Raw genomic sequence first — 12589 nt, 5'->3', positions numbered from 1 at the left:
CTCTCTGTCCCCCCTCGCGCCGCTGACGCTCTCTCTCTGTCCCCCCTCGCGCCGCTGACGCTCTCTCTCTGTCCCCCCTCGCGCCGCTGACGCTCTCTCTGTCCCCCCTCGCGCCGCTGACGCTCTCTCTGTCCCCCCTCGCGCCGCTGACGCTCTCTCTGTCCCCCCTCGCGCCGCTGACGCTCTCTCTGTCCCCCCTCGCGCCGCTGACGCTCTCTCTGTCCCCCCTCGCGCCGCTGACGCTCTCTCTGTCCCCCCTCGCGCCGCTGACGCTCTCTCTGTCCCCCCTCGCGCCGCTGACGCTCTCTCTGTCCCCCCTCGCGCCGCTGACGCTCTCTCTGTCCCCCCTCGCGCCGCTGACGCTCTCTCTGTCCCCCCTCCCGCCGATGACGCTCTCTCTGTCCCCCCTCGCGCCGATGACGCTCTCTTTGTCCCCCCTCGCGCCGCTGACGCTCTAACTTGAAATTGCCTCTCACTCACCCTGGGGGGCACGCTTTATCACATTGCTATTCTGCTCCCAGTAAGTAGTGTTTCCTTGGCCCTCATTGTGTATAGTGTGAGGATTAGTGGATTTTATGGTAGGATTTGGGGGAATAAGTTTTCAACTGTGCTTGTCTGGTTTCAGGTGGCAAACTACATCAAGGAGCAATCTGTGTCGAATTTCCAGGCTGTAGTCATTTCCCTCAAAGAAGAATTCTATACCAAGGCCGACGCTCTCATTGGAGTCTACCCCGAGGTACGTGCTAGCTCGAGGCTTTGCTACTCGCCCTGGTCTGAACGTAACCCAGAGTGCTCAACGTGGGAATTTATTTAGTTCAACTTGTGTCAGATTGTCCTCCCCCTCCCCTAACATACTACCGTGCTCTGCAAACAAAGGGAATATGTTCAAGCCCTTTTAAAAAAAATTTATCCAGGAACACGGACAGCCAAACATTCCCTAATTTCATGACGGCGCCTCCAACAATCGGAGGCCACTCGACAGCCAAATAACCCCTGCCCGGTAGTTGGCGGTGGTGCAATTGTGTGAAAGTTGGTGTTCTTGTGTTTGCCCTGGTGCAGCGTGTTTACCCGGGCAGCGTGGCGGTTAGCACTGCTGCCTCACATTGTCAGGGAACCTGGTTTGATTCTGGCCTTGGATGACTGTCAGTGTGGAGTCTGCACGTTTTCCCAGTGTCTGCGTGGGTTTCCTCCCACAGTCCAAAGATGTGCAGGTTAGGCGGATCGGCCATGATAAAACTGACCCACAGGTTTGGTGGGTCTACGGGGATACAGCCAGGGAGCAAGCCTTGGTGGAGTGTTCTTTCAGGGGGTCAGTGCAGACTTGATGGGAGGAATGGCCTCATTCTGCACTTGGGGGTTCGATGGTTCTCTGGCCTACAGAGTGCTTCGGCGCCACGTCTCCAGCAAGATTGGATTCCCCGCTGCCTCAACAATTTCCATTTTTTTCCCAAGCATTTGTCCTATTCTCCTTTAGAAGTAGTCTTTCTGGGGCGGCAGGGTGGCGCAATGGTTAGCACTGCTGCTCACGGCGCCAAGGATCCAGGTTCAATCCTGGCCCCGGGGCACTGCCGCGTGGAGTTTGCATATTCTCCCCGTGTCTGCGTGGGTCTCACCCCCACAACCCAAAGATGTGCAGGGTAGGGGATTGAACATGCTAAATTGCCCCTTAATTGGAAAAAATCAATTCGGTACTCTAAATTTATAAAAAACATAATCTTTATTGTCACAAATAGGCTTACATTAACACTGCAGTGAAGTTACTGTGAAAAGCCCCTAGTCGCCCCTGTTCGGGTACAGGGAGGGCAAATTCTGAATGTCCAATTCACCCAACAAGCACTTCTTTCGGGACCCGTGGGAGGAAACCGGAGCACCCGGAGGAAACCCACGCAGACACTGAGGACGTGCAGAACGTGACCCAAGCCGGGAATCGAACCAAGGACCCTGGAGCTGTTTTTCTCAGCCACCAGAGCTGAGCTTCCCCCCTGGTTTTGGGAATTCCAAAGATCCAAGTGAAGAAACTTCCCCCAAAGCTCGGTCCTAAACAGCCCCCCCCCCCCCCCCCCCCCCCCCCCCACCCACTCCGGGTGGTCTGTACTTGCTGGGTGGTCAGAAACTGCCCCTGGGGATTTGCCGTGTCAAAGCCCCTCAAGAGTCCTGTACAATTGCGTACCTTCCCACGAACCGCGGTTTGTGCCTTGGAGCAGGGCAAAGGTAAGAGGAAGGGGGCTGTTAGTCGCCTGTGGACCCCGGGGGGGGGGGGGGGGGTGGATTTTTCGCTTTCCCCTCCACCATTTCCACTTACGGCCCCTCTGGGTGCTTTTAACACAGCCCGTCGGCAGGGATGTTACAGTAAATGGGACCCTTCGAGCATCGGGTGAGAAATGGCTGCTCCCCTCCCCCACCGACTGTTTTATCTAACCTTTTTTTTTTTCTGTCTCTCCCTTTTCTCTTCCAGCAAGGGGACTGTGTCATCAGCAAAGTGCTGACCTTTGACCTGACTGTGTTCCCAGAGGCCGGCCCATCGCCCAACGAGTAACCCGGGCGGGGTGGCGGGCTCGGCGGTCGGTGTGCGCCGTACTTCATACGTCTGGCAGAGGGAGAGAGTGCGCGTGTGTGTGTCCGTGTCCTTGTTTAATCCACCCTTCAAATCGGTAGCTCCCTTGACCGCAGTGTTGGCAGCGGCTCACGGTCCCAGGCGCCCTATTAAGTTTCCACTAGTGGCGCCTCACCTCCCTCCCCCACCCCCCTCTCACCACCTTCCCTTCCCCACGCCAGCCCACTCCAGCAGGAGAATCGAACATCCTCTTGCAGCTATTTGGAAAAATGTGCGCGATCCTGGTCCCTATTTGAGGAACGCCGATTATTTGTTTTAACTATGAGCCGGGGAGGAGGTGGGTGGGTTCCTACAGTTGTTCCGATGTTCTCCCCCACCATAGCTGACTGCTCTGTTAATTCTAACGCGAGTACGGGTGGGGGTCCCTGTGAATGCGGCCTGCTGCTCTCCCACACTCGCAGTCATCCAGCTCGCTTGCCCGCCCGGATCGGGGTTTTGAAGAGGCTACACCTGACGTGAAGCTTTGCTCCTGCAGGAGCATGGAATCCAATGGGAGGGGAGGGGGTGTGCCTGAGATTCTGCGACTCGAGTGAAATATCTCCCTCGAATCAGATGCAGGGAAGGGGAGTTTACAGAAACCTGAGGGAGTGGAAGGGTGTTGGGGTCCTGAGCAGCGGAGACGCTACATGGGTCATCCAGGCGGGCATCGAGCCTTGGATGCGAGAAGATCAAATGTGCGTTCCTTGCAAGGATTCTGGAAGCATTTGTTGGGCCACGTTCATGCAAACCCCTCCCCCCAAGCTGTAGACAAGTCTTCTCGTCGCATTGGTGCAGTGTTCCCTTAATGGCGAGTGCCCCAGGGGTCAACGGGGTAACCTGTTGCTGGGGTTGGCTGGAGGCGGAGCATCTTTTAGTACTGCTTCTATCCTGCACCAAGCTTAACGATGCCCTCTCCCATCATGGGGGTGGGGTATATCTTGGAACGGCGCAGCTTTGCAGTGGGTGAGAAGCAGCTTCAGTGATCATGGACTGAAACCCGCTAACGTCACTAATATCTAAATGATAGGAGGGGTCTCTGCTTTTTAAGGTAGAGTCCTTTAGGACATTTGATATGTAGCGTGCTGTAAGATCATGGCTTGATTGAATTAATAATTCTATCCGCCCGGGTGGCTGTAGCTTTGTTTTTAAATGTTTAAACCTTTTGTAGTAGTGGGCAGAAATTAATTTCTCATAGAGAGAATCGTGTAAGACTTTGTTTCCCAGCTTTGTGATAAATCACTGAATATATCTCCCCTAATAATAAAGAGAAACGGGTTTTATTGATTTACCTGGTTGCGTTGTGATATGTGGGCCTTGTTCAGTGAGTCGTCTTCAGGGCTGTATTATCCTCAGCCAGTTGGCTATTCGGGAGGGGGTGGGGAGGGAGAGGCTACCGTCCGACGGCCTGGCCTGCCCCATGTCCTGCGCTCTGTCTCCTCCCCCCGGCCTCGTCTGCCGGCCGCTCCGATTCAGTGCCAGAACCCTCTCCTCCACTCACTTCTCCTGCCAGCAGGAGGCCAGGGCTTGCCCAGTTACTGTCCAAGCAAGGGGGGATGGACGAGGTGTGTGGGGTTTGATTGCAACTCAGCGAGGGCGGAACTGGGGTTTTTGAGGATCCACAAGGCACAGGAGCAGAATTAGGCCACTCGGCCCATCGAGTCTACTCCGCCATTCAATCAGGGCTGATATTTTCTCATCCCCATTCTCCTGCCTTCTCCCCATAACCCCTGATCCCCTTATTAACAACCTATCCATCTCTGTCTTAAAGACACTCAGTGAATTGGCCTCCACAGCCTTCTGTGGCAAAGACTTCCCCAGATTCACCACCCTCTGGCTGAAAAAATTCCTCCTCATCTGTCTTAAAGGATCGTCCCTTCAGTCTGAGGCTGTGCCCTCTGGTTCTAGATTCTCCTACCAGTGGAAACATCCTCTCCACGTCCACTCTATCTAGGCGTTGCTCCGTTTGCGAGTGAGTTTGGGCACATGGCAGGGGAGCCTGGACCCCGAGCGGGTCGTGAGGCAACAGCCCATGAAAGCGGGATGGGCTGGGAGAGGGTTTTTTGCAGGGGTTGGGGGCTGGAAGAGGGGAGGGTTCGGAGGAGGCTGAGAAGAATCTGCCGATTGTCAACTCGCCGCCCAGTTCATGCCAAAGGGCATGCTGCTACTGCTCATGATGTGCAAGTGCTGGAACTGGTATGCAGGAATCTTTTTCTCTTGCCTACTGGGTCCGTGCACAGGAATTTCACACAGTGACAGTGAAGATATGGAGGTGGGGTCCCCGTGAACCTGTGCCGTTGTACTTCCAGGGGGGTAGAGGTGGCGGGTTGGTGTGGCACTTGTCGAAGGAGCCTTGGCAAGATTCTGCAGTGCACCTTGTAGACGGTACACACGGCTGCTGCTGTTCGCTGGTGGGTGGAGGGAGTGGATGTTGAAGGTGGATCCCCAGCCTCTGACCTGCTCTAGTATTTTCATGGCTGGGTCCAGGATGTTGGCAGTGGGTTGAGGGTGCAGCCACTACCTCCTGTTAGTAGACAGTGTCTGACCCCCGCCACGCCATTCACAATGGGCAGTGGCAAGACCGCGGAACTTTAATTTGACCAGTTGGTTGCAGGAGGCTCTTGTCTGGCGCTTGCTGCTTCCACTGATTGGCAAGCATGTAGTCCTGTGTTGTAGCTTCAATGGGAGGGCGAACAAAGTTCTTACTGCTTGGCCTTGTCCTCTCCGTCTTCAGGGTGTCTACATTTCCAATTCAGCTGGAGCTGAAGACACATGTGTGCCCAGTTTCCCCAACAGCAACTCTGCGCACCTTCCCTCACCACACCCTGTTCCCTGTTACTGTTGCCAGCCGACGGAGTCCTGCAGAGTATTTCGACATGCTGAGCTAGTGTGTGGTCAGTTACAACTCCACGTGCTCCGGAGTCTTTGGTCCTTGGCTGCCAAATAATTACAGTCACCCGGTTTGAGAGCTTAAACACAATTGCTGTTTATTTACAACCGCGCGGGCAGCACGGTAGCACAGTGGTTAGCACAGTTGCTTCACAGCTCCAGGGTCCCAGGTTCGATTCCCCGCTGGGTCACTATCTGCGGAGTCTGCACGTTCTCCCCGTGTCTGCGTGGGTTTGCTCCGGGTGCTCCTGTTTCCTCCCACGGTTCAGAGATGTGCAGCAGGTTAGGTGGAAAAGCTGTTCTAAATTGCCCTTTGTGTTCAATAGGGTTGCGTGGGGTTACTGAGTTATGGGGAGGGTGGGGCGTGGGCTTGCGTAGGGTGCTCTTTCCAAGGACTGGTGCAGACTCAATGGGCCGAATGGCCCCCTGCATTGTAAATTCTATGAAATCCATGAAATAACTCAAGAAAAAGTGCAATAAATACAACTGGTTAACTATCATCTAACCCCTGACTCCCACTTTAACTGCCCCACCCTCTACACCAGACAGACAAACGTTGGGGGGGGGGGGGTGAAAAATGATACGGATGAAAGTCAAACGATGAGTCTTTTACTTCAGATGGTAGCACGGTAGCCTTGTGGATAGCACAATTGCTTCAGAGTTCCAGGGTCCCAGGTTCGATTCCAGCATGGGTCACTGTCTGTGTGGAGTCTGCACATCCTCCCTGTGTGTGCGTAGGTTTCCTCCGGGTGCTCCGGTTTCCTCCCACAGTCCAAAGATGTGCAGGTTAGGTGGATTGGCCACGATAAATTGCCCTTAGTGTTGGGTGGGGTTACTGGGTTATGTGGATAAAGTGGAGGTGTTGACCTTGGGTAGGGTGCTCTTTCCAAGAGCTGGTGCAGACTCGATGGGCCGAATGGCCTCCTGCACTGTAAATTCTATGATATCTATGGTGGTTCCTTTTCGAACATCTCACAGCCTGTATATTAAAGTCCCTGGTTCACAGCCTGTAATGATCTTTGTTGTTGATTAATTCATTCAGGGTCTCTGTAGCTTAGAAAGTGCGGTACTCACAGGCAGCAGGCTTTCTGGAGAGACACCTTATTTCCCATCAAACTGGTCCTTCAGCTTGAGAATCACATTCGGGTCTCTATCCGCACGGACACTTTATTTTGCTTCCAGCTCGTGGTTTGTCTTCAGGCCTGCGCACTCTCAAGGAAACAGCACACCAAGGCTAGCCGGAGAGAGTCAGCCCTCTCCGTGGCTTTCTGGAGAGAGTTAGTTGGATCTCTTCACCGGGCTGCGCCAGAATCAAAAGTGAAACCAAACGCGCAAGTGTCAGGACTTTGAAAAACATATCGGTGGAATCTGATCCAATCACCGCCTGTTACCGTGCAGAGCGCAGCCTTTGGCCACCGCACCATTCCATCAAACCGTGTCCTCGCTGCCTCCAGCCAGGCTGCAATCACCAGTTTAAACAGTCTTCCGGATTAACATGCAGTGCAGAAGGAGGCCATTCGGCCCATCGAGTCTGCACCGACCCACTTAAGCCCTCACTTCCACCCTATCCCCCGTAACCCAATAACCCCTCCTAACCTTTTTGGACACTAAGGGCAATTTAGCACGGCCAATCCACCTAACCTGCACGTTGTTGGAATGTGGGAGCACCCGGAGGAAACCCATGCAGATACGGGGAGAACGTGCAGACTCCGCACAGACAGTGACCCAGCGGGGAATCGAACCTGGGACCCTGGCGCTGTGAAGCCACAGTGCTAGCCACGCGTGCTACCGTGCTGCTTCTGTTTGAAATAAAAGTACAGGCTTCTTGCAGGCAGCTTGCCTTAAAGTGAGATGTCCATCAATCATCCACGGATCAAAGGTGCAACAGCAAAATAAAAGAAAGGGGAAAGAAGTGAATAACGAGCAGGACCCTTGCATCTCCTCCTTCTCCACCCACCTCAAAGAATGAAACCTCCAGGCACGGTTGTTTCATCGTGAGGTATGCAAGACACAAATCAAATACATATCCATCCCCATTATGCAAGTTCCGCTCCTAGTAGCTACATTGGTAACCAGTCAACCGTTAAACGCGTTTCAAAGCCTCCGCAATCACATTATCCGTTCCAGAAATTTGTAGAATTTTAGCATTGAACTGCTGTAATAATAAACGGAACAATCTTGTTTCCAGGTTTTAAACGTTTCTGTAAACTCAAGTGGATTATGGTCTGTGAAAACTAAGCTTTGTTGATTGTCATGCCGGACATGTACGTCAAAGTGCAGTAGGGCTAGTAGCACGGCTTCCTTTTCAATGGTGGAACACTTTGACACAGACGTAGTTTTCTGAAATATATCCCACTGACCTCTCTATTCCTGCATCATCGTCTTGCAGTAGCACGGCCCCTACCCCCCAGGTCGCTGGCATCTGTGGCCATTTTAAATGGTCTGGAGCGGTCAGCACCGGTTTGTCCACTAACATGGCTGTCCATCTCGCAATCCCGACTTGCCATTCTGTGGACCACAGCGTTTTCACTTGTTACGCAACATGTCCAACATGCATTGTATTTCAGTCTCTAACTGAGCCAGTCTCTATGGTTTTAGTCGAGACAGATGTGGCTTGATTGGTTCAGAGTATCTTATGCCTACATCATGATTAGCTAACCAAGTGCCCCCTGGTGTTCCCCAATAACTTTCAGTGTCTTTATTATATCTGTCTCTTCTGTAATGCAGTCAGTCTTTTCTGATCGTCCAATGAATGTTTATCCAAATTTCGAGGTTGCTGCACAACTAAACTACAAGCAGTATTGTCAATGCTGAGGAAAATGTTTGGCTCATTTTCAATCAATAAACGCTCTTCAGCTTTACATTCTGTCTTTTGCTGCACCTTCAGCGAATAGTACAGCTCAGGGTTCAATCTCTGCAGAGTTGACTGGCTGTATCTGCACCATTCTTTGTTTTACAGCTTCTACCTCCTCAGTGGGGTCTTCGTAATCACAGCCCCCTCTCCATTTAGTAATTTGGACTGAAACAATTTGTGCTTTCCAGATTTCAATTGTTCTTCTTTCAGAATCGGGCATGACACATTATTGGCTTCATGAACCTTCTGGTTTTGTTAATGGATGCGGTGGCATGGTTCTCCATCCACCTTCCCCTTAATTTGTAAAAGGATCTGATTATCTCACCCCCTTTGCTATTTGCTTCCTGTACCTGGAAGAGGCACTGTGGACCTTTAAAAGGATATGGATTAACCAGCTGTTCACTTGGTGTCACTTCACGGTCCTTACCGTCCTCATCCTGAATAACTGATGCCAAGCTATCGTGTATATTTTCCTTCAAAGCAGGCATGCTCTGTTTGCACCTGAAGTGGATGGCGATGGATTTACCGCAAGAGGTTGTAACAAATTACTTTCAGAAAAGTCCAAGTCACTTCTGATTTGCTGTCTTTCCAAGCTTTGGACTTTGTTACAATTTGTTAGTGACAGGTCTATTCCTTAGCAGCTGATTACCTCATAATCACGACCAAAATCTACCTTGTAATCACAACCAAAATTGGATTCAGAACTCTTGTCTGACTCTTCATCCCTGTCACCGCTCTTTAATTCAGATTACTATTCCTTATGGTCATTTTCGGTCTTGGAATTTCCAGAATCTGGTTCACTACCACTGTCGTTTGATATGTGATCAATGCCCGTTGTTATGGGCCAGGGTTTAGAGAATCCCAAAGTGTATCATGGAGTTCACGTGACCCACAACTTTTAATAGAGTGTGGTATGGGGAGCCCACTCTGGTGTGGTACAGCAGAAATGGAAAAGTTATTTTCAAAGCAAAACAATGTTTATTCAATGAACTCAAGTTAACTTTTCTAAAACAAACAGTGAACATCCTAGCAACCAGTAAATCAAATACACCGCCCAAAGAATACAACACTAAGTAATCTGTATGCTGTCCTTTTAACACCCAGAAGACTTAACAAACCTTTAAACAGAAGCACATCAGAGTTTATATTCAATAATCATTCTGAATTCACCAAATGGTTAAGAGATAGCCCTTCGTGCCAGAGAACAGCAGTACAGCTGCTTTGTCTGACTTCAGCTGCAACACGCTGAAAAACAAAACCAAAAAGACAGAGACACACCAAGCTTTTCTCAAAGTGAAACTAAAAAGCAGAACCAGAGCTCAGCTCCACCCACACTCTGACATCACAGCACTAACATGAGCAGCCAAACATTTCTTAAAGCGACAAGTTCATGACACTGTCGACAGTTATTTCTTTGAGGATTCAATGCCCAATGAGTTTTCCTAGTACCAACGTGTTCTACGGCTGGTATCTCATGCTAACTGCAGTATTTCCCTCGGACTCTCTTGTTCTGTGAGTGTCCCTTTAAGAAAGGTTTTCTGTCTTATCACATGGCTTCAGTGATGTCATTGTGTGGGCGGAGCTGGGCTGTGGCTCTGAGCTGTTTTAATTCTTTTTCATGTTCAAGCTGCTTGATCTGTCATAGAATTCTTGTCATTTCCAATGATTCTGACTGTCTCATGCAATTTTTAAATGCTCAGTTCTGCCACAATTACCTCTTTTCGTATTTTGTCAGGCAATGTTAACTGCAATATTTTTGCCAAATCTAAAAGCCTCTTTTTAGTCTCCATTTGTAAGGTACTGCGCGTGACCTTCTCTACTCCCAAAAACGTCTGAGCCTCTGAAAGAGCCAAGCTTTGTTCTAAGAATTTACTTAACATTTGTACAAAACACTCACAGCAAGAATTTTTATTAATTACAAACACAGCTACAGTAATCTGTGTATAACCCTTCATGAATTCCCCCTTAACTGTTCCAATTCAAAAACAAAATCCCATAAACCAAAGAAACCCCTGTTCAAGGGCATGGCCCAGCACTCTGCATTCTCACTTGAATAAGACTGGCTTTTCCTGAGTTTCTGACCCCGTCTCACCACCAGGTTTAAATCTTCCAAAAAGCAAACTAATGTGGTGAATGTATTCACCTCATGCATGTATGATACTGTAACCTATGACCAGGAAGTGGTGATACGAGCTGCTTCCAGGTACTGTACTGTAACCCCGGTGGGCTCCGCCCTCACCGGAGCCATATATAGACCGGCCGCCTGTAGACGGCATTCATAAGAACATAAGAACTAGGAGCAGGAGTAGGCCATCTGGCCCCTCGAGCCTGCTCCGCCATTCAATTAGATCATGGCTGATCTTTTGTGGACTCAGCTCCACTTTCCGGCCCGAACACCATAACCCTTAATCCCTTTATTCTTCAAAAAACTATCTATCTTTACCTTAAAAACATGTAATGAAGGAGCCTCAACTGCTTCACTGGGCAAGGAATTCCATAGATTCACAACCCTTTGGGTGAAGAAGTTCCTCCTAAACTCAGTTCTAAATCTACTTCCCCTTATTTTGAGGCTATGCCCCCTAGTTCTGCTGTCACCCGCCAGTGGAAACAACCTGCCCGCATCTATCCTATCTATTCCCTTCATAATTTTAAATGTTTCTATAAGATCCCCCCTCATCCTTCTAAATTCCAACGAGTACAGTCCCAGTCTACTCAACCTCTCCTCATAATCCAACCCCTTCAGCTCTGGGATTAACCTAGTGAATCTCCTCTGCACACCCTCCAGCGCCAGTACGTCCTTTCTCAAGTAAGGAGACCAAAACTGAACACAATACTCCAGGTGTGGCCGCACTAACACCTTATACAATTGCAACATAACCTCCCTAGTCTTAAACTCCATCCCTCTAGCAATGAAGGACAAAATTCCATTTGCCTTCTTAATCACCTGTTGCACTTGTAAACCAACCTTCTGTGACTCATGCACTAGCACACCCAAGTCCCTCTGAACAGCGGCATGCTTTAATATTTTATCGTTTAAATAATAATCCCGTTTGCTGTTATTCCTACCAAAATGGATAACCTCACATTTGTCAACATTGTATTCCATCTGCCAGACCCGCGCCCATTCACTTAACCTATCCAAATCCCTCTGCAGACTTCCAGTATCCTCTGCACTTTTCGCTTTACCACTCATCTTAGTGTCATCTGCAAACTTGGACACATTGCCCTTGGTCCCCAACTCCAAATCATCAATGTAAATTGTGAACAATTGTGGGCCCAACACGGATCCCTGAGGGACACCACTAGCTACTGATTGCCAACCAGAGAAACACCCATTTATCCCAACTCTTTGCTTTCTATTAATTAACCAATCCTCTATCCATGCTACTACTTTACCCTTAATGCCATGCATCTTTATCTTATGCAGCAACCTTTTGTGTGGCACCTTGTCAAAGGCTTTCTGGAAATCCAGATTAACCACATCCATCGGCTCCCCGTTATCTACTGCACTGGTAATGTCCTCAAAAAATTCCACTAAATTAGTTAGGCATGACCTGCCTTTAACGAACCCATGCTGCGTCTGCCCAATGGGACAATTTCTATCCAGATGCCTCGCAATTTCTTCCTTGATGATAGATTCCAGCATCTTCCCTATTACCGAAGTTAAACTCACTGGCCTATAATTTCCTGCTTTCTGCCTACCTCCTTTTTTAAACAGTGGCGTCACGTTTGCTAATTTCCATCCACCGGGACCACCCCAGAGTCTAGTGAATTTCGGTAAATTATCACTAGTGCATCTGCAATTTCCCTAGCCATCTCTTTTAGCACTCTGGGATGCATTCCATCAGGGCCAGGAGACTTGTCTACCTTTAGCCCCATTAGCTTGCCCATCACTCCCTCCTAAGTGATAACAATCCTCTCAAGGTCCTCACCTGTCATAGCCTCATTTCTATCAGTCGCTGGCATGTTATTTGTGTCTTCCACTGTGAAGACCGACCCAAAAAACCTGTTCAGTTCCTCAGCCATTTCCTCATTTCCCATTATTAAAACTCCCTTCTCATCCTCTAAAGGACCAATATTTACCTTAGCCACTCTTTTTTGTCTTATATATTTGTAAAAACTTTTACTGTCTGTTTTTATATTCTGAGTAAGAAGTCTTACAACACCAGGTTAAAGTCCAACAGGTTTGTTTCAAACACGAGCTTTTGGAGCACGGCTCCTTCTTCAGGTGAATGGAAAGGCTTGTTCCAGAAATG

The 12589-nt window shown here is 49.6% G+C and overlaps 1 protein-coding gene across 1 annotated transcript in view; it reads left to right on the top strand.

Annotated features, from left to right (window-relative positions):
• LOC119955913 (structural maintenance of chromosomes protein 1A-like) overlaps window positions 1–3877 on the top strand; it is a 45737-nt gene extending 41860 nt beyond the window's left edge. Inside the window, 2 exon segments of the mRNA XM_038782571.1 lie at window positions 626–736; window positions 2456–3877. Of these exon segments, the coding sequence (XP_038638499.1) occupies window positions 626–736; window positions 2456–2536 (192 nt within the window). The 3' untranslated portion in view covers window positions 2537–3877.
• The last annotated feature ends 8712 nt before the right edge of the window (window positions 3878–12589 follow it).

This window comes from Scyliorhinus canicula, chromosome 21 (assembly GCF_902713615.1).
Source record: "Scyliorhinus canicula chromosome 21, sScyCan1.1, whole genome shotgun sequence".
Lineage (NCBI taxonomy): Eukaryota > Metazoa > Chordata > Chondrichthyes > Carcharhiniformes > Scyliorhinidae > Scyliorhinus > Scyliorhinus canicula.
The sequence above is the reverse complement of the archived record's forward strand: the minus strand, read 5'-3'. Positions and strand labels throughout refer to the sequence as shown.